Here is a 21,924-nt window from a genome sequence, read left to right as displayed (position 1 = left end):
TTGTGGGAGGGAAACAATTGAAAGAAGATGATGGCTTTCTCCACCTGGACAGAATGATTGTGTTCATCAGCCTTCGTGTTCTCCCTGCGTATGTGTGTCATAACTGAACCCATGGAGAGCAGAAAGCACATGGCTTAGCATGGTGCCTGGTGCACATCAGACGCTCCATTCATATTTGTTGAGTTGAACTGCAGTGAAAACATCGGGAGGTCCAAATGAAAAGCCTTCAAAGAAAAGCTTCCATCCTATGGAAACCTATTCAATTTTTTATCATGAAAGCTGACTCTTGAAAAGTCTAAATGATTTTCACCTAGAGCTCTTCGTCTCCAAAATTAAGTTACAGGGCCTCAAATAGTATATGGCTCTATGAAATGCATGCCTGTTTTAGATTGTTCCTTGTAAGTATTTATTACAGAATATTTACAGGGCTTATGAAAGAATTGCATGAGTGTGTTAAGTGTGTCTGTGGTGGGTGTGTGCCTTTGTGTCTGAATGCAAGTGCATATTATCTAAGCAGTAAAGCATCTTGGTCAGGCAAGAGTTGCCATTCAGATGTGCTTGAACACTGAATTATTACCTGTCTAGAGACCCTTCATGTACTACAAGTAGGCAAAGCCCCCTTCCTGTCCCAGAATACCCAAGGCCCCCCACCTGGACCAATGCTCTGCTTTGCCTGATGCTAGGGTCAGTGCAAAAAACAACCTCACCTCTGCCTCAAACCATCACACACTGAGAAATAAATAACTTCCTGGAATCTAACAGCAGCTAAAACCTAGGGAGGCACCTGGTTTCATAAAATATAGGTGTAAGAATGCATTCATTCAACCAGAGGAAATAGCAGCTGATACTCTGTGACTCACCAGAATAAGACACAAGATGAGAAGAAAGAGGCAGTCTTGTTTTTTGACAAAAGTTAGCAAATGATAATAATAACAGTAATATTTTGAAAACGAATTCCTAAAGTCAGCCTCAGCATGTGTTCATGCAGGACACCTACCTTTTTAAACTATTTTTGTATCCACCTACCAAACAAATCATCATAGAGTGCCACCATTGGCTTTGCTTTATTGTTGGTAAAGTTGCTTTTAGATTGTGTGTTTGCTTTGCATCATTTAGTATTCAAATACATGCTGAGTTAACACCTTATGCTTTAATGCAGTTTTATTCCAAAGTAATGCTTAGTGCTGATGTAACTGCTTATGCTGTAATTTTCCCAACGTGTTTCAGAAATCAAATCGAGAAGAGTGTGCTATACGCAAAAAATAAAAGGGAAATTTTTCAAATGGAAGCTCTTATGCATATATTTTTAATTAACTCAGTCACTTGTTGTTATACCTTCCTCATTAACTCCTCTTGTTCTCTGATATGAAGTTCTTCTGATCTTTGAATTTTCATTTGAGGACTCAACTGGGGCCCCGGGCTTGATGTATCATTCATTCCTGCTATTGGCATAAAACAGTGATTTCTATGCAGATTTTTGCTTATTCATTCACTGATGGATTGAACACGCGTTTGTTAAGAGATGACTGAGGTCAGCATCTGCTCAGCCTTCCCCCAGTGCATGCCGCGGTGGTGGGGAGCTCTCTGGTGTCTTGTCTTAGAAGGACTCCTTGGAGTCCTTCTAAGTAGGACTTCTAAGTAGTCCTTCAGATCAGAGTCCTACTCTTAAGAGCTCATTTAACATTCATTTCATTCTTAGAGGATCCATCTCCAAATACAGCCACACTAGGAGTTAGGGCTTCAACAGATAGACGTTGGTGGGGGACACAGATTTGCAGTTCATAACCACCATGGCATGTGTGTACCTATGCAACAATCCTGCAAGATCTGCACAAGTACCCCAGAACTTAAAGTATAATAAAAAAAAAGTAAATAAGAAAGTGGCCTTCTTGCATGGTATCTGCTTTGCAGCAAGAACTTGCTTTCTCATATTCTTGAATAATTCTGTGTGCAGATGTGGGTGTACCCACGCCCCTCTAGTCAACAGAGTATTCAGAATTTCCTTTATTTTCCTTAACCTCTTGATAAAACAAAACAAAACAAAAACCTTCATATAAATAAACAGAGAATCACTTATTGTGATACCCCAGGATGAAGTTGGCTTCCTTCATGCCGCAGACTACTGGGATCATAAAAAGTCAGGAGGCCGTAAATCAAGCACACACACATTCCCTCTCCCTTCTCTCCCCACCTCTCCCCTCCACAGCCCTTCTTTCTCTGTAGTTTCAACCCCCTGCAAGTAGTAGTTGACCTGATCAGCACACACAAATCTATCCCCTTCCAAATATCCAAATCACATTTATAAATCTTTCTGTTTTCTACAAGTCAAAATATTCCCAAGTATACTGCTGACAAATAACCTGAAGTGTAATTGGAGAGACAAAAATTATAGCATGATGTATTCAGCAAGTAATATTTTTAAAAGCTAGATTCTATATGGGAGCATCTTCACATTTTAGCATGTGATACCATCCATCCAAAATGCATCTGATCTTATTGCAAAATTAACGTTGAGATACCTGTGTTCCAAATCAGTGGTGGGAGCGGAGCCACCTCAAAGGATTCACAGAGGTGATTAAGTGTGTAGGAAGAATATAGTCGTCTTAACTCTAAAGACAAGGTGAGGAGAATCAGGCCCATCCGTCATTGCTGCAAGGGAGAAGCCCCAAGCCAGACCCAGTGTGCTGTGGGAAGGGAGGCGAGGGTGTCCACTGGTGGGGACTCAGTCGTGACCCCAACACAGATCTAGCACTGGGGCTCAAGAAGCACCACAGAGGCTCTGGGGATTCAAGGCAAGCAAGCCTGATTCCGAGCACTTTCCACCCACCTGCAGGTCACAGGCCATGGAAACGTAGACTGGGCACGTGCGGACCCGACCAGTAAAGGAGGCACTGGTTTTATTTTCACTTCCTAAATTTCACTCTCACTCCCAAGCTGACATTTTCCAGGAGCATTTTTAAGTTATATTTTTCTCAGTGAAGGAAATATTGTTTTTATTACCAGTATACATTATTCATAGTTTGATAAAGACACAGTTCTGAAAGTGAGTATAGTTAAAATTTATCTTAATTTGTATTTTCTGGTCCTTTTCATGTTAACCATCTTTGATTTCTCCGTCTAGTCTTGTGAAACAGAATAATAGTTCTGCAGCTGGTAGAGTAATAAGAAATACCAAAAAAAAAGTTTATTTCCCTAAAGCTTATACCCTTGAATCAAAGAACTATGCAGCCATAAAAAGAATGAGATCATATCCTTTGTAAGAACATGGATGGAGCTTGAGGCCATTATCCTTAGCAAACACAGGAAGAGAAAACCAAATACCACATGTTGTCTCTTTTAAGTGGGATGAGAGATGAGATCACATGGACACGTAGAGGGGAATGACACACAATGGTGCCTGTCAGAGGGTTGAGGGTGGGAGGAGGGGGAGGTTCAGGAAAAATAATTAATGGACACTAGACTTAATACCTGGGTTATGAAATAACCTGTACAACAAGCTCCCACAACACAAATTTTACCTATTTATCAAACCGGCACTAAATAAATTTTGGCCAAGCATGGTGGCTCATGCCTGTAATCCCAGCACTTTGGGAGGCCAAGGTGGGCAGATCACCTGAGGTCAGGAGTTCGAGACCAGCCTGATCAACATGGAGAAACCCTGTTTCTACTAAAAATACAAAATTAGCCAGGTGTGGTGGCACACGCCTGTAATCTCAGCTACTTGGGAGGCTGAGGCAAGAGAATCACTTGAACCCAGGAGGCAGAGATTGCAGTGAGCTGAGACCATGCCACTGCACTCCAGTCTGGGTGACAGAGTGAGACTCCATCTCAAAAAATAATAATAAAGTAAAATAAAAGTTTTTTTAAAAGAAGTACTTTTATTGTTCTCACTTTTAATGGCAGTCAGTCTAGAATACATTACTGACTTCCCTGCCGCAGTTGAAAGTGCCCTGTGATAGTCTAGTTTTCTGGGATGTTCAAGCTAATCAGGATGTGTCTGGCAGTGAAAGTCTTCCAAACTGATGAGGGGCGCCAAGCAGACCTGGGGTTTTCTTCCTCACGTGTGCGAGTCTCCTGGGTTCACTTGTCATTAGCCATATTGTTAAAGATCAGTCTTCACTTCAAAACCCTAATCCAAAGTCAGGAGGAGGCCACACTTGCTGATTACTAATAAAGTGCAAAATTTCACTTGACATTTTTCCCTGGATCCTCAAAGGCTTTCATCTTTTATCTTTCAAATATATCCCAAGAAGTCAAAATCCATGATGTACAACCAACGGTTCAGAAGAGTATTATATTAAGAAATTCATGTGAATTGATAATTGTTTGAATAGGTATGACATTTTTTTGGATATTTATGTAAAACATAATTTTCTCTCTAATGTCCTAACATATATTGTGTGTCTCTCTCTCTACACACATACACACACATGCATAGATATAAATATAAATATAGATATAGATGTAAATGTTAATATGAATCTAGATATACAGTTATATAGACATACAGATATATACATATATATGAATATATATCTGCAATTATTATATTTTTAACTCTAAAAGTATTTAGAAATATGTTTCTCAATAACTAATAACCCATACCAGCCAGTAATATATGTTGTTGTATATCCAGATATTTGATATATCTAGATACTTTTATGCATAGATTTGTTTTTTTACATGCCTGTACTCATAAATATGAGGTGTATCCCTCTATTTCACTTAACTATATTTCATAAAATTTGTGTTTATTTTATTGTCTGATGTGTGATCATGTTAGGCATTATGTGAACGGCTTGCTTGGTACACAACTGGTATTGCTGTGTGCCTTGTGGTTATACGACCCTGTTGTGAAAGGGTTCCTCCTTATGCTCAATATTTACAACTACTTGCTTAAAACGGATGTTTAAAAGTCAAACAATGTGGTACAGTGCATACTTCCACATAATTTTTATTTATTTGTCAACAACTGAGAGATTTATGCATGCGGTTTTATGTTTACATCAACCTAGTCTAAACGGATTGCTTATTAAGTTAGTATTTTTACCAATTTTTTAAAAACTTTATTCAAGCATGACTTTTACTTTCTAGAAATGAAAAAAGTGACAATGAATGTATTTTTGCTAAGTGTAAAATAATCAAAACCTTGTTTCCCAGATCTTAAAGGCATTCTGATGGTTTGGATGCTCTGTGATATGTTGCCCTCTAGAAGCTAAAAAAAAATGGTACTTCTCCAGGAACCAGATGCCTAAGGAGGTGAAACCACTGTGTGACTTCAGAAAAACATTAGGGGATCAATTTATTGATGTTCTATCTTTTAGATGACTTCTCTCCCTTGTTATTTAATTTGGATCCCTTGAGTTGCAAATGATATGACAGTTGGTTTATAATATAGAATTTTCCAAGGAGGGGAGTGTGTGATTAGGGATATTCTATTTTCAGATCCTGTTAACAGTATCCAGAGTCCATATCCAGTTAGTTGGCATTATATCGTTGTTGTTTTTTTTAATGCTGTTTGGAATGATATACAGTAAAGAAAGAAAAGTGCAAGTCATTTAAAGAAATAATTGATGTGTTGGTCCTTTCTATTTCCAGACAATGGCTCAAGTCCGAAGACATTCAGAGAATCTCACTGCTTTTCTATAACAAAGTACTAGAAAAAGAAGTAAGCATTTTTTTCTTCAAAATCATCAATCCAGTTTTCTAAAATTTGAATATCTTCATGAAATTGTGCTCATGTTTTTTATATGTGACATTTAAACTACCTCTAGCTAGACTGGAACTGTCTCAGGCTTTTCTGGTGGTTCTTTCATGCATATATTGCTTTATTGTATTTCTCCTCACCAGGTTCCTGTCTTTGGTCAGTCACCATTCTCAGCCCTCTCGATAGTAAATGGTTCTGCAATATGTGCGAAATATCCCAATTAAATGAAAGATATGGGAGATAATACCTGCTTTTCTCAATGTGAAATTATCTCAGAAAAGTCTTAGCAAAACAGAATTCTTCTTGATAAATCTACAGTGTCTTTACACAACTATTTTAATATTTTGAGCAAAATATGAGTTTTACATTCAATGCCTCTTCAGGATAATTAGAACTTTTAAGCTTTATTGCATCTAAATACTTTCATATCATGACTTTTAAAATGAAAGCCATTTCAGGAACAAATAAGTAAGCAGACATTTAGTTTTTACATGTCAAGCTATATACAGGTTTGCTTAAATGAATTAAGTAATTCTTGCAGAAAGGACAACTGCTACTTTATTCGCCTTTTGTTTTTGTTGATCTATAGAAGAAACTTAGAAGTAATTTGCATCATCCAACTATATAATTACAGGCCTAGTTTGAACAAAAGTGACATTAATGGTAGCATTGGCAGCTATGGTATTAAAATTATGTTGATAAAATTTAGTGCATTGTTTTATGAATATCAAATAGAAATGTTAAATATGAAAATTCCTTCCAAAATCTATGAACACACCAAAATTTTTTTGATGTTGGTGGTCAAGAGGATCTGTTGTCCACTGCTAAGTAAAGGACTTTGACCATTGACCACAGACAGTTTACTAAATTGACGCTTGTTATAATGTGCTATCATTGGCCACCTTATCCTTAATAACTTTAGAAAATATTAATGGCTACTTATTGCTTAACTGTTACATTATTTCTTTCCTGATGGAAGTCCATTTCTTTGTTAATACCACAAAGAAATTTCTATTCATATCTCTGTACAAAGGCCTGAAGAAGCTAAAAGATAAGAATTTAATTGAGTGCATAGAATGTACATCACATTTCAGCAACTATGCTAATATAGCTTTTTCATGAGCATGGAAATTATGCTGGCTACTAAGTCAAAAAATATACCAAAAAAATTCTAGTAAACAGAGGTGATCATTTAAAAATGCAGCTTCTGCATACATTCCCCATGGTACGTATTTGCGGATGCTGACTTTAAGGCAAATTTTAGAAAGCAGCAAGACTTAAGCTCAGTTTTTGTCCACCTGTCCCCAGCCTGCCCTTCAGGGCATCAGGTAGGGCAAAGGGCAGCAAGAGGTGTCAGAAGAGAAATATCTGGATACTCATCAGAGGTCCCCCATTCAGCACTAAAACAGGGAGGCTAAAATCCAACAAATACGTACCTGTCCCTATATCTTGGGAAAGTTTATGCAAATGTAACCAATGCAACCTGAAAGTATTTTCAGGAGGTTTCAATGATATTGGCACATCTCCCTGATGCTAGTCAATCATTCCAGTCCACAGTTTCTTCATCCAAAATAGGGGCTGTTGTGAGGATTGATTGATTAGTACAAGAAAAGCATGGCGTGCAGGGCACTGTGCTCAATGCAGCTGGGGTCACCACCAGCATCATAAGTACAGCCCCATCTGGCATTTTTATCCTGCTTAAGTCAAGCAGGGCCATCCCCAGGTAGGCAGCTAATGCTGGTCAGCTTGTTCATGGCATGAGGAACCGTGTGGGCCCCTGCTGATTGCACTGGATGAGAGAAAGGAAGGGGAGAACCATTGGCCAAGCTCATAACAAGCCAACTAAGAACCAAGTCAGCAAACATTTTTAGTTTTGTAACTTCACCCATCACCTCTCAAAGGCATTAAGACAATAAAATAAAATACTAAAATAAATGAATATGTCTTGCATTTCCTTAGCAGCATTCAAAAGTAAAATAGTATATAGGAAGTCATCCCCTTTGCCTCAGTACCCATAGATGTCAGACCCTCATGGGACCTAGGGCACAGGCACGATTCACAGCTCACTCACTCAACCTTCTGGTCAAGTGCCTCTCTCCTTCCTAGAGAGATTCAGTTACTGATAGATGGGTTTCAGAACAGCTTTACTCATAAACCATGGTCCTTGGAAGTCACTCATGCGGGGGAAAGGAAGCACTCACTGCTGAGATGAACAGGCTCTGTCCTTGGCTTGCATGGGCCGCCATCTACACAATTTCTGAGTGTGGTGCATGCCCTGGGTACAACTAGGCTACTGGGCACTGTGTGCAGCTCTTCTCTTGGAGAACTGTTACTCATGGGTTCCTTTCTCTCCCTCAGTACCGGGCCACAGCACTGCCAGCGTTCAAGTATTACGTGACTTGTGCCTGTCTCATATTCTTCTGCATCTTCATTGTGCAGATCCTCGTGCTGCCAAAGTAAGTACTTCTGGTTTCCACTGGGATTCTCACCTGAGGTGCCTTTCCACGGAAGCCCAGTTATATCTCAAGCTGTGAAAGGATGCTAATTTTACACAGAGGGGTGATTTAACATGTCATGGTGGAGGGAGACTAACTGACGACTCAGAGGTGAAGTGGCCCCCATGTGTCTTCCTTAGCATAATGTTGGATTTCAAAGTGGACATGTTGATTCAAACTTCTAGGGGTTTAAAAAAATAAATTTAACCTTCTTGTTTTGATGTTGAGATTACTCTGATGCCCAGTCTAAAAAATGTGGCCCAATAAGCTTTACCCACAAAGAGTGCAATCCCCAGATGTGGTTTCTAATAAACATATACCATTATCTTATGTTGAAAGGGCACAGCCTTTCACTATGACACACTTTGCCCAACCATCCATTTTGTTCAAGTTCTGTGTTACACACCCCTCTCTTGCCTCTGAAATCCACTCTGCAGCTGCCTTTGATTGCTATAGGTCAAGGTCCAGCCAACCTCTCCCCAGAGAGACCTGGGTTACAAATGGGAGAATCTGGGCAAACCACATTTCATGCTTTGGGGGGATTCCTTCTGCTTCCACCTACTGGTGAAAAACCAATCACTTAGGTTATCTTTCTTTTGCACCTTCTCAATGAGTTCAAGACTAATCAGGTGACTTTCTTTAAGAAATCTAATTCTCATTTTACAATCTAAAGAAAATTCTTGTCCTTATAATAACTAGGGATATAGAAAGAAACTTTAAGATAGATTTTTTTTCTTTCTTATCGTATTTTTTTCTTTCTTAACCTATTTCGTTAAGGTCAAAGCACCCGTTTTCAGTCTAGCAGAATTCAGTTGTGTGCTTGCATTTAATTGTCATGGTGCAGCCAGCCTTTGTGTTCAACTCGGACTGCTTGGATTGGGTAGTGTTTCATCTCATGAACATGCTGAGCAAACTACAAAGAAGTTGTCTGTTTCTCCCCCTCTGTACTCCAAAGGGTTTTCTTCTAGGCACTAAGCCAAATAGCCAAAAATCGCTTTTGGGTACAAGTGGTTTTTGATTACATGGATGAATTGTAGAGTGGTGAAAGCTTTGTTCATGTATGTACAATTCATTAGCAATGTGCTCCCTTATAGAAGGGATTTCCAGTAGACTTCTCCTTTCCCCATGAATTGGAGGTGCAGTACATCAGCCAAGGGAGCCCTTCTTCAGGACTTACAAAATCTTCAGTGAAATTTCCCAATGTTAATATATCAGTTTTCCTTTCAAACAAATGTTTACAAATTAAGCTCCTTAGTGTCAGGCCTGTACCATGGTACTGGAGAGAAACAGCTATCCCAGTGCACACTGGCTTATAGACTGGTAGAGCAGAAAAGCATTTTGAAAGCTACGTAGGTGAAACAAATACTACAGAGGGGATGGGTCTTTATTGTTACTTTTACATAGATATATTAAGTTTTCTACATTTTCCTATTGGATGACTATTTCTATATTCTCTACATTGTAAATAATACAGGGTCTTTCACCTACTGGAAGGTGCAGGGGACAGAGAGAGTGACGGGGGTGTTTTAAAAGATGCCTCCAAAGAAGACAAAAAGACTTCCAGAGGCCAGGAAATTTTCATGGGATTCTACTTTTAAGAAACACATCCTCGTCATGCCTTTGCTGGCTTGACTTTGATTTTCTTGCCTCTCTTCTGTGGTGTTGCATCTTTATGAGGACCCATGGAAGTTCATTCTCTCAAGCGTCATCACCCATTATTTTTGTGGGTGCACACAGGTTTTCCTCAGAGCTTTTCCAACCAACAATACAAAAAGGAAAAGCTCTGAGCAAAATCCACAGCCTCACCTGATGGAGCCTCCAGACCTGCACTTGCTGTAAGAGCCTCAGGCTTCTTATTCTGTGATTTCTGCCTTCAGTTTTCTTCCATATTAATATCTTCATTATTTCCTTTTCTTTAAAAAAAATCTTGCTATGAAACATTTCAAAGATTCAGAAAAGTACAGATGTGATATGATAAATGCACACATGTCCACAATCCAGACTTTGTAAATGTTTACCCTGTGTGCTCTTTACCGCAGATGTGATTTTCCGCCCTCTAGACTGTTAGTATGTGGGTATGCTTCCTTTAAATAGTACCTGTTTTTATTTTAGTTTTATTTACTCAATTTAATATCTTTCTCTTTTTCTAAATTATACTTTAGGTTCTGGGGTACATGTGCAGAACTTGCAGGATTGTTGCATAGGTACACACATGTCATGGTGGTTTTCTGCCTCCATCCCCCCCATCACCTACATCAGGCATTTCTCCCAGTGTTATCCCTCCCCAACCTCCCCACCACCCACTGTCCCTCCCCAGCCCCCCACCTCCAACAGACCCTAGTGTGTGATGCTCCCCTCCCTTTGTCCATGTGTTCTCATTGCTCAACACCCACCTATGAGTGAGAACATGCAGTGTTTGGTTTTCTGTTCTTGTGTCAGTTTGCTGAGAATGATGGTTTCCAGGTTCATCCATGTCCCTACAAAGAACATGAACTCATCCTCTTTTATGACTGCATAGTATTCAATGGTGTATATGTGCCACATTTTCTTTGTCCAGTCTATCATAGGTGGGCATTTGGGTTGCTTCCAGGTCTTTGCTGTTGTAATCAGTGCTGCAATGAACATATGTGTGCATGTGTCTTTATAATAGAATGATTTAGAATCCTTTGGGTATATACCCAATAATGGGATTGCTGGGTCAAATGGAATTTCTATTTCTAGATTCTTGAGGAATCGCCACACTCTCTTCCACGATGGTTGAACTAATTTACAGTCCCACCAATAGAGTAAAAGCATTCCTATTTCTCCACATCCTCTCCAGTATCTTCTATCTCCAGATTTTTTAATGATCACCACTCTAACTGGAGTGAGAGGGTATCTCAATGTAGTTTTGATTTGCGTTTCTCTAATGACCAGTGATGATGAACATTTTTTCATATGTTTGTTGGCTGCATAAGTGTCTTCTTTTGAAAAGTATCTGTTCATATCCCTTGCCCACTTTTTGATGGGGTTGTTTTTTTCTTATAAATTTGCTTTGGTTCTTTATAGATTCTGGATATTAGCCCTTTGTCAGATGGGTAGCTTGTGAAAATTTTTTTCCATTCTCTTGGTTGCTGGTTCACTCTAATGATTGTTTCTTTTGCTGTACAGAAGCTCTTAAGTTTAATTAGATCCCATTTATCTATTTTGGCTTTTGTTGTCATTGCTTTTTGTGTTTTAGTCATGAAGTCCTTGCCTGTGTCTGTGTCCTGAATGCTGTTGCCTAGGTTCTCTTCTAGGGTTTTTATGGTGTCAGGTCTTATGTTTAAATATTTAATCTATCTGGAGTTAATTTTGCGTAAGGTGTAAGGAAGGGGCCCAGTTGCAGCTTTCTTCACATGGCTAGCCAGTTTTCCCAACACCATTTATTAAACAGGAAAGAAATCCTTTCCCTATTGCTTGTTTTGTCAGGTTTGTCAAAGATCAAATAGTTTTAGATGTGTGGCGTTACTTCTGAGGCCTCTCTTGTGTTCCATTGGGCTATATCTCTGTCTGTTTTGGTACCAGTTTATATTATTCTCTTCTATATTTTGTCATCTGTATTTTTATTTCATTAATTGATGTATGCGGTCCGACTTCTCCCATCTTATTTTGTGTTTCATTTATCTTGCTTTTCTTTGGTCCTTTTCTCTCTTTTTTCTCATTTCTAATGGATTGATCAAGTTCTTTTATTTTTTTAAAGGTAAAGTAAAAGCAAGCTTATTAGAAAGTAAAGGAATAAAAGAATGGCTACTCCATAAGCAGAGCAGCCTATTTATTCTTTTTCTTTTACTGGTTAGGAAATATATATTTTTTCATTAAAGATTACTATTCAAGTTCATAGAATGTGCATCATGTATTTTTCTTTTAATGATTACCATTAAAATTTCAATATATTTTTTATGTTAAATAAAAAAATGTATAACTATTATGTCTAATATGTATTATAATTTATATGTTTTTAATATAATATTATGTATTTTGTCAATATTTTGGGGGGTAGAAGTGGTTTTTGATGACATAGATGAATTGTAGAGTAGTGAGTCTGAGATTTCAGTGCACTCCTCACCTAAGTAGTATACATTGTACCCAATATGTCATTGTTTATCCCTCACTGCTCTCCTACCCATCCCCCTTTCAAGTCTTCCTAGTCCATTATATCACTCTATGTGCATTTACATACTCATAGCTCAGCTTCCATTTGTAAGTGAGAACATACAGAATTTGATTTTCCATTCCTGAGTTACTTCACTTAGAATAATGATTTCCAGCTCCAACCAAGTTGCTGCAAAAGAAATTACTTGTTTCATTTTTATGGCAGAGTACTTTTCCATGGTGCATGTATACCATGTTTCATTTATCCACTCGTTGGTTGATGAGTGCTTGCATTGGTTCCATGTCTTGGCAATTGTGAAACGAATTTTAACATATACGCTTAATTCAGTACATTCTAAAGTTATTCATAATTTCTCTTCAATGTAATTATTTCCTAGGATTTTAGCTCTGACAGTAATTATAGTCAATGTTTATTTATATTTGCCCACATTCTTTACCAATTAATTTCCTCAACAATGCTTTTTAAAATTATTTGTTTCTTCAGATTTATTTTTCTTTTTGGTGATGTATATGATTTGTTAGGGTTTTGGAGGAGGGGTCTATGAGTTAAACAATAGGACCCTTTTCTGTTTATATTAAAAAAATTTTTATCTGCTTTATCTCATGTTTGTATAACTGGGCATAAAATTCTAGGTTAACTTTTATTTTCCCTCAGTGTGATAATGATATTACTCTGTGGCATTACACCTTCTATTTTTGTTAATGAAGTATTTCTGTCAGTCTCATTACATTCCTTCCTAGAGAGTCTGTCTTTCCTCTCTGAGAGCTTTTAGGTATCTTTTTTGTGGATGAGGAGGGGGCAGGATTTTCACTATATTGTTTCCATAAATGTATTTGTTTTCGTCTACCTACATGACTAGGTGTGATTTTTTCAACCTGAGGATGCATATCTCTGCTCAGCCCTTGAAAATACTCTGCCTCTGTCTCCTTACACATCACTGCTCCTCGATTATCCGTTCTTTCCTCCTGGAGTTCGCGGCATATTGTGTTCTCATCCTGTGCTCCAGGTCTTGTCATTTTTCCTCACAGTTTCCACTTTTTTATTTCTTTGGGATTCATTCTGGTAAATTATTTATCCAACATTGAGTTTATAATCTTTATGATTTTTTTCATATCTAAGAAGTCTATGACATTCTTAAAACCTTTTTTGTATATATAATTTTGTATTTTTTCTATAGAGTTTATAATCTTTATGATTTATAATGGAGTTTATAATCTTTATGGAGTTTATAATCTTTATGATTTAAAGATTTCTATGGAGTTCATAATCTTTATGATATCTTTTCATATCTAAGAAGTCTATGACATTCTTAAAACCTAACCTTTTTGTATATATAATTTTATATTTTGCCTGTGGAGTTTATTTTGTTTTCTTTTACTTGGAGATTTTAAACATATTATATGGAAATATCATTTTTTTTAATTTTTTTTATTTTTGAGATAGAGTTCTGCTCTGTCACACAGGCTGGAGTGCAGTGGCACCATCTTGGCTCACTGTAACCTCCACCCCCCAGGTTCAAGTGATTCTCCTGCCTCAGCCTCCTGAGTGGCTGGGATTACAGGTACCTGCCACTCCACCATGCTAATTTTTGTATTGTTAGTAGAGATGGAGTTTCACCACGTTGGCTAGGCTGGTCTCAAACTCCTGGCCTCAAGCAATTTGCCCTTCTCAGCCTCCCAAAGTGCTGGGATTACAGGTGTGAGCCACTGTGCCCAGCAGAAATATCACTTCTTTTATTGTGTTCTTTATGGTTGATAAATATGTGGATTCTGCCATTTAGTCTACCTGTTAAGTCCGTCCTTGTGTTATCTGTAATTTTTTCTGTATGTTCATCAACAGCAAGGATCAGGGTCCATGGTAGTCATGTATGTTCTGGGTTGTAATGGCTTCACTATGGGATAGATTTCAGTGTATCTTTGCCAGATATCTCTGGGATTCACCAATTCAAGTCACAATATTTTATTAAATCCTTAGACTAAGGTTTCTGCACTAAGTAGGTCATGTGTATTTGGGTCAACACCCATTGGCATGGAGCAAGATTGGTGATCCCAATTTTCAAAAATGATCTTTTCTTTATGGCCCCAGTCAGATGGTTGTTTCCTAAAAATTACCAGACTGATGGAGAGAGTTTTTCTTTTTCTATTTCTTGGTGGGACAGCACCTCAGGGTCCCTGCCTTTATTTAAGAGCTCAGGTCTAATATCATATTAATCAAATGCCTGGGAGCATCACCTTCCTTGGGTAGACATCAGTCTTACACCAAGAGCAGGTATTAGCCCCGGTTTCTCCTGGGCCATTTAGCATCAGCACCTCACAGTGGTCTGCATTTGAATACCTTCTGTGTATCTAGGAAACTCTCTTTCTTGCTGATTAACTCATGTATTTAACGAAATAATTTTGTTGTATTGTATGAAGCATTTTTGTGAGAATAATGGTGCTTCTCACTTATGCTGACTTTACTTGCTTTCTTAACTTAATTATACTTTTGTTTTGTTCCCTTAGTTTGGCTTTTTTTGTGGTAAACTGCCTCCTGTGTTTTTGAAAAAGGGAAAGAAATAATTAAATCAGTGAGTGAATAAATGAATGAATGAATAACTAATAATGGAGAAATTTGTTACCTGGAAAGAACAAGTAAAAAGGGAGATGTTTTTCTGAAAGGGAGCCCAACGTCGTCCTTATTCAGCCTATAATTGTTGAATCTAGCTCTAATCTCAGAATTTGAAAAGATATAATGAAATTATTGGTTGACTCCTCCTTCGGAGTTGCTCTTTCACTCTGTCTGTCCTGTAGCGTATCTTTATCAGAAATGTGAGCTACCTTCAAAGATCAAAAATGATCAAGCATGAAATGTTTTTGTTATTTTTAGTAGTTTCATTCATATCATCTGCCAAACTAAATGGATTATGTTTAACCAGTCATGAGAGCAATTGTTAAAACAAGGATAAATTTTTTTCCAGTACAGTTTAGGTAAATACGCATTTTATTATCCCAAGAAAAATGAAAACTAATGAAGTTTTAAGAAAAATTAATAAGCCAAATTATAATGTTAAATATCTTAGAATTGTTATTTCTACTTGGATCTCTAATATCAATTTTATTACTTATTTCAACCCTCAATACTAGAAGTAATAAAACTTGTTCAAATCCTGGGAAAGGTTTTGCAGAGTGATGTAAACAAGTGCTGCTGGATTAGATATAAAGGGTATGAGAAAATAAGTTTTGCAGGGTTTTTATTTTTTTTAATTTTCTCCTGAACCACTGGAAAAAATGTTGTGATTTACAGAGAGAAAATCCTGGGGCAGGAACAGGTTGGGGAGGGAGAGTGGACTCAAGGGCTCAATTCTGGACATTATATGCACATGTGTGTTACACATCAGGTGCTGGAGTTTCACACAGAAGGGAATGTATGACCTATAAAATTTATAGAACCTCCCATGAACCCCGTATAGCTTCTATAGATTCTATAGAGATGGGTGGAGATACAATCTGGAAAACCCAGCACCTTTGTAGTATTTAAATACAAGGAGTGGGTATAGGAAAAGAAGGCTCTGCACTTTCTGGGGAATACAGTGTGTCTGAAAATTCAAATCTTCAATCCTTATCATTGCTGTAAAGGTAGAACTTTCTTTACTTGGCCAAAGATAATCTCTTTTTTCTTTTCCACATCTCAGAACCTTCAAGTGTCCAGAAAATCTCAAAACTAAGTCCTCTCATGAGAGAAAAGCTACTGTAATGGTGATAAATATTTAAATTCCATTTCCTCTTTTCAACTTTTGATTCTTTTTTTCTTTTTTACTAAATTCTCTTTCATTTTGAAGTTCTGTCATTTAAAAAGGAGGAAATTTTATTTCATGCTAACTTAAAAGAAAAAATTGCTTTCTTTGGTTCTTATCATCCTGACTGAATCCCACACAACAGATGGGAGTGGAGAGCTGATGAGAGGCCTGCTTTGGGGAGGAAGTGAGGGAAGTGAAGTCAACCAGGAGGGAGGCCGTGAAAGTCATGACATTCAACAGAATGCCAGACAAAGACACCATTATTTACCCAGAGAGATGTCTTGTAATTAATACATTTTGTAGGCTTTTTGAGGGGAGTGTTTATCTCCAGTGGGCTTCTTTTATCAATAAACATCTCTCACCCCTGTCAGGACCACCTTTAAGCAATTTCACTGGGAAAAAAGCAGAAAGGAAAGCGGACCTTGTCCAGATTCAGTCTCTTCCATATTCTATAACAATGTACATGACTAAAGCACCAAAGTCAAAACTGACACTAAAGGTAATTTTTCTTGCCTTACGACAGGGAAGAGTCAAGCTTGCTTTTCAGTAAGTACTTAATCAGTTATGCTTCAGGGTTGAAAAAGAAGCAGCTTTGCAACTGGACTGTTAATTAAAATTGATTAAGTTACACCAACGTCTTGGTACACTTAATGGACCTGAACATGCTTTTGACAGAACAGGTAGGATAAATGGTTATAATTAAGAGCATTTAACCAACCTTGACTTTGTCTCACACTGTTTTTTGTTCCCTGGTGTCTTAGTCCATTTGGACTTCTCTAACAAAGGACCATAGACTATGTAGCTTAGCAGCAATAAAAATTTAGAAGCCAAAGTCTGACATCAGAGTGTCAGCATGGGCGGGTTTGAGTGAGGGCTCTCTTTCAGGTTGCAGACTACTGTCTTCTCCTTGTATCCTTACATGGAAGAAAGAAATAGCTAGTTCTCCAGCCAGTTCGCATAAGGGCACTAATGCCATTCATGAGTTTACCACCTTCATGGCCCAATCACCTCCCAAAGGCCCCGTTTCCCTCATGCCATCACATTTGGGGTTAGGATTTCAACAGATAGATTTTTGGGGTGGCAGAAGACATTAAGTCCATAAAAACTCAGATGGAAGAGAGGTCCATCTGAACATAAATGCCAAAATGCCATAGACTAGAATATTGAACAGCCGCAAGTTGAGCATATCGGTGAGAGCTTGAGCCACTCCAAGTCTGAATCTCAGATTGTCACATACTTTTCTATATGCAAGACCATATTACCTACAAATAAAGGTAATTTTACTTCTTCTTTTACAATCTGATACCTTTTATGTTATTTTCCTACCCAATTTTCCTGGTTAAAACCTCCAGTACAAGGTTAAATAGAAGTAACCACACCATACATCCTTTCTTATTTAATCTCAGGAGAAAAGCATTTGGCCTTTCACCATTAAGTATGATGTTAGCTGTGAGCTTCTCATGGCGATTTTTCATAAAGATAAGGAAATTCCATTTTATTAATAGTTTGTTGAGTGTTTTCATTGTGAAATATTGTTGGATTCTGTCAAATACTTTTTCTGCTGCTATTGAGATGATAATGTGTTTTTTCTTTTATTCTATTAATATGATATATTAATAAGTTGACTGATTTTCAGATGTTAAAGCAATCTTACATTTCTTGGGTAAACTCCACTTGGTCATGATATATAAACCTTTTTACTTGTGGCTGGATTCAATTAACTAATATTTTGTTTAGGATTTTTGTATCCATATCCATAAGAGATATTGATTTCTACTTCTTTGTGATGTCTTTGGCTGGTACTGGTATCAGGATGATACTTGCCTCAGAAGGAGTCAAGAACTGTTCCCCCTCCTTCCATTTTGTGGAAGAATTTATAAAATATGGGTATTAATTCTTCTTTCAAAGTTTTGGGCCAGACATGGTAGCTCACACCTATAATCCCAGCACTTTGAGAGACAGAGGCAGGTGGATTACTTGAGCTCAAGAGTTTGAGATCAGCCTGGGCAACACAGCAAAACCCCTGGGCAAAGTGGCAAAACCCCATCTCTACCAAAAATGCAAAAATTAGCCAGGCATGGCAGCACAAGCCTGTTGGTCCCAGCTACTTGGTAGGTTGGAGCCCAGGAAGTAGAGGCTGCAGTGAGCCATGATTGTGCCACTGCACTCTAGCTTTGGTGACAGAGCAAGACTCTGTCTCAAAAACAAAATTAAAAATTAAGTGAAAGTTTGTGAATACTTACCAGTGAAGCCATCTGCACATGAATTTTTCTATGTAAGTAGATTTTTAATTACTAAGTTAATCTCTTTACTTTTTATAGGTAAGTCTATTTATATTTTTTATTTCTTCTTGAGTCAGTTTTGTGTGTTACAAGCTACTTTTAAGAATGATAATCCCGCTTAAATGGGCATGTCATACATACAGCAAATCAAAAACAGATAGTCAGCTGTATTAGTAACACTGTACTCCTTTATCAGCTCTTAATAGATTTTTGACATTTGAGGAAGGAACAAAGTAGTGATCATCAGGTACTTTCACAAAACATGTTAACAGCTCTTCACTGTGTCTAGCAGATTATTATAGAATAGGAAGAGTCACATTTTAATACTCTTATTTCCAGGTCTATTTGACCTGACTTGAAAATGTTCAGAGTTTCCATCAACTGTATTCATTGTGGAATAATTATTCAAAAAAAATTTAAATGCATTTTAGGAAACAATTAATTATAAACAAACTCAGTGACAAATTTTCCTAAATTTGTTAAAATACCTCAATCTCCAAAGGCAAGAATCTCTATGAACATCAAGCAGGATAACTATAAAGGAAACCATGTGTGGCATATCATAGTCCAACTTCTGGAAACCAAAGAAGAAAAGAAAGAAAAACATTAAATGCAGCCACAAAAAGAAAAAAAAAAAAAAAAGACATTACATATAAGGGATCAATTACAGAATAAATGGTTGCATCCTTATCAGAAATGATGGAGGGCAAAAGACAATTGAACATTTTTAAACCACTGATAGGAACATGATCAACCCTGAATTAAACATTCAGTTCAAATATTCCTTTTTAAAGTTGAGATGAAGTATATTCTGCAAGTTAAAAAAAAAAAAAGAGGGAATTTGTCACCAGCAAACCTATAAGATATGCTAATGGAAGTTCCTCAGGCTGAAGTGAAATTATGTCAGAAGGAAGCATGAATCTAAGGAAGGAATGGAGAGCACTGGACATGCTTACTGTATGAGAGAGCATAAAAGACAGTATGTTTACCTTTTATTACTTTCTCTAAAAGGTAACAGGTGATCTGATGCAAAAGCAATGACACCTACTAAGACTTCTCATGAGAATGGGATTAAATTGTTGTAAGTGTCATATATTTTTTGAAGTGGCATAATATTAATACTAAGTAACAAATGATAAGTTAGAAAGTGTGTATTGACTCTTGAGCAATTACTAAAAATAAAAGAAGTATTGCTAAAAAACCAAGAGGAAAAATATTTTTAAACATTTAATTAATAAAGTGGCAATAATGGAAGAACAGAAAAACAAAAATAAATGAGACAAACGTAAAACAGATAATAAAATGGTAGGTTTGAAATAGTAGCAACAAATATAACAACCCACATTATACAAATAAAAGCAATGGGGCAAATAAACAATAGATAGCAAGAGGGTAAGATTAAATTCAAACATTATTAAATGGGAAAAGACTAAACACTCAAGGAAAGTATGACCAAGCCACATACTCTCTACAAAAGATGCACGTAAAATACAAAGTTTAGGTCGGTTGAAAATGAAAGGATGGAAAACATATCTGATGTAAACAATGAGCACAAGGAGAAGCTACTATACACATATTAATATCAGACAAAGTAGTTATGAAGCCAAGAAATATTAACAGAGATAAATAAAGATAGTGAGTAATGATAAAAAGATCAATTCACCAGGAGGCATAAAATCATAAAATGTGCTCATATCTAATAACAGAGCTATAAAATACAGATATGAACACACTTAACCTACAGTAGACCGTAAAAAGCTTCTTAGGAACGCATACCTGAGAAAACCAAAGAAAAAATGAGACAAATCTATATTATAATTAGATTTTAGTGTCCCTTTTCTAGTTCTTATTATGTCAATAGGAATACATAGAAGGTCTGAACAACATTATCAACTTCCTAAAACTAATTGTTGTTTCAAAAAACACTAAACTGAATTGAAAAATACATGTTTTACTTAAAGCGCACATGAAACATTAACCTACAAAGATGAAACTTATACTAGGCCATAAAAGCAACTCCATAAATTTGAAAAGACAGAAATAAATATGAAAACATTTAAAAAAATCATATAGTCCAGTATCTAACCACACTAAAATCAAATTAAAAATCATTAACAATAGAATATTTTAAAATATCCTCTAATATTTTGGTGTTAAACTATATGCTTCTGACTAACCCAGGAGTAAAATAAGAAATACAAGAGAAATGTAAAAATGTTTTAATATCAAAATATAATGTATCAAAATGTGTGAGATGTAATTAAAGCAGCAATTTAAAGGGGAATTTGTAGCTTTAACATTAGAACAGAGGAAAGAGTTAAAAATCAGTTGTCCAAATTTCCATCTTAGGAGGCAGAAAAAGATGAGGAATTTAAAATCAAGCAATTAGAAGGGAATAAATACTAAAAAGAAGAAATCAATAAAATAGAAAACTATCAGTAGTGAAAATTTACAAAGCCAAAATGTGGCTCTTTGAAAAAGACTTTAAGGAGTCCTAAACTACTAGCAAGACTGATCAAGAATGAAAAATGGGAAAAAAATCACAAAGCACCCAAACTAGCAACTTAAGAGAAAAAAGAGGACTCACTAAAAATCTATAAATACTAATAGGATATATAGGAAATTCCATAAATTACTTGAGGTCAAACAGATTTACAATTTAGATAAAATGAAAGAATTTTTTGAAAAGACAGTTTTCCAAAAACTGAGACATAATAGAAATTTTAACTGGGCATGTATCTATTACATTTATTGAATTTGTTTTAAAAATTCTTCTGACAAAGGAAGATTCATACACGGATTATTTCTGTGTGAATTCTATCCACAATTTTAAGAAAATAAGATGGAAAGAACTGGTCAAATATTTAATACATTTTATATTTTTGAATGGATAAAAGTGTCTCATTCATGGAAAGAGACTAAAAGATCGAGGCTACAAACCAAAGGCCACATCTATGCCATGTAAGGAAGATGTAGCTGAAATAAAAAGAGAAAGGTTGGAAATACAGGATATAGAATCGCTATTCCAGGAAATAGCTTATAGAATAAGAGAAATGTCAATAATATAAATTCCTGACAATAAAGAATTCAAGTGAAAGGTATTCAGCATTAAAAATATATATTTTTATTATGATTCAGGCACCAAAAATTTAACAATCACAAATTTTTATGCACTCCAGAATCTATTTGAAATAAATAAAGCAGAAAGTCTTAAAATGTTCAAATACATTGACAAACCTACAGTCCTAGTTGGAAATGTTAATATATTCTAACATTGACAGATCAAGTAAGCCAGCCCATTAGGGATTTGACTAACTCATAAGACTCCTTCCATAGTTATATTTAGAGAAACACTTTGTTACCAGCATAAGAAATACGTATAATTTTTAAAAATTCATAAGACGTAGACTGAGCATACTTATCACATCCCAAAAGAAAAATAAATTGTCAAAGTATAATAATAGAGGCCACAATCTCTGATAAATTCTAATGAAATTAGAAATAATAAGAACCAACCAAAAATAATATTC

General features: G+C 36.4%; 1 protein-coding gene across 1 annotated transcript in view; it reads left to right on the top strand.

Annotated features, from left to right (window-relative positions):
* ADCY2 (adenylate cyclase 2) overlaps positions 1-21,924 on the top strand; it is a 450,913-nt gene that overhangs the window by 337,735 nt on the left and 91,254 nt on the right. Inside the window, exons 13-14 of the mRNA XM_032279123.1 lie at positions 5,599-5,668; positions 8,066-8,163. Of these exons, the coding sequence (XP_032135014.1) occupies positions 5,599-5,668; positions 8,066-8,163 (168 nt within the window). The remainder of the gene's footprint in view (positions 1-5,598; positions 5,669-8,065; positions 8,164-21,924) is intronic.

This window comes from Sapajus apella, unplaced genomic scaffold (genome assembly GCF_009761245.1).
Source record: "Sapajus apella isolate SASKATOON/1434 unplaced genomic scaffold, GSC_monkey_1.0 scaffold11, whole genome shotgun sequence".
In the NCBI taxonomy this organism is placed as follows: domain Eukaryota; kingdom Metazoa; phylum Chordata; class Mammalia; order Primates; family Cebidae; genus Sapajus; species Sapajus apella.
This window is presented reverse-complemented; position numbering and strand designations above follow the sequence as displayed.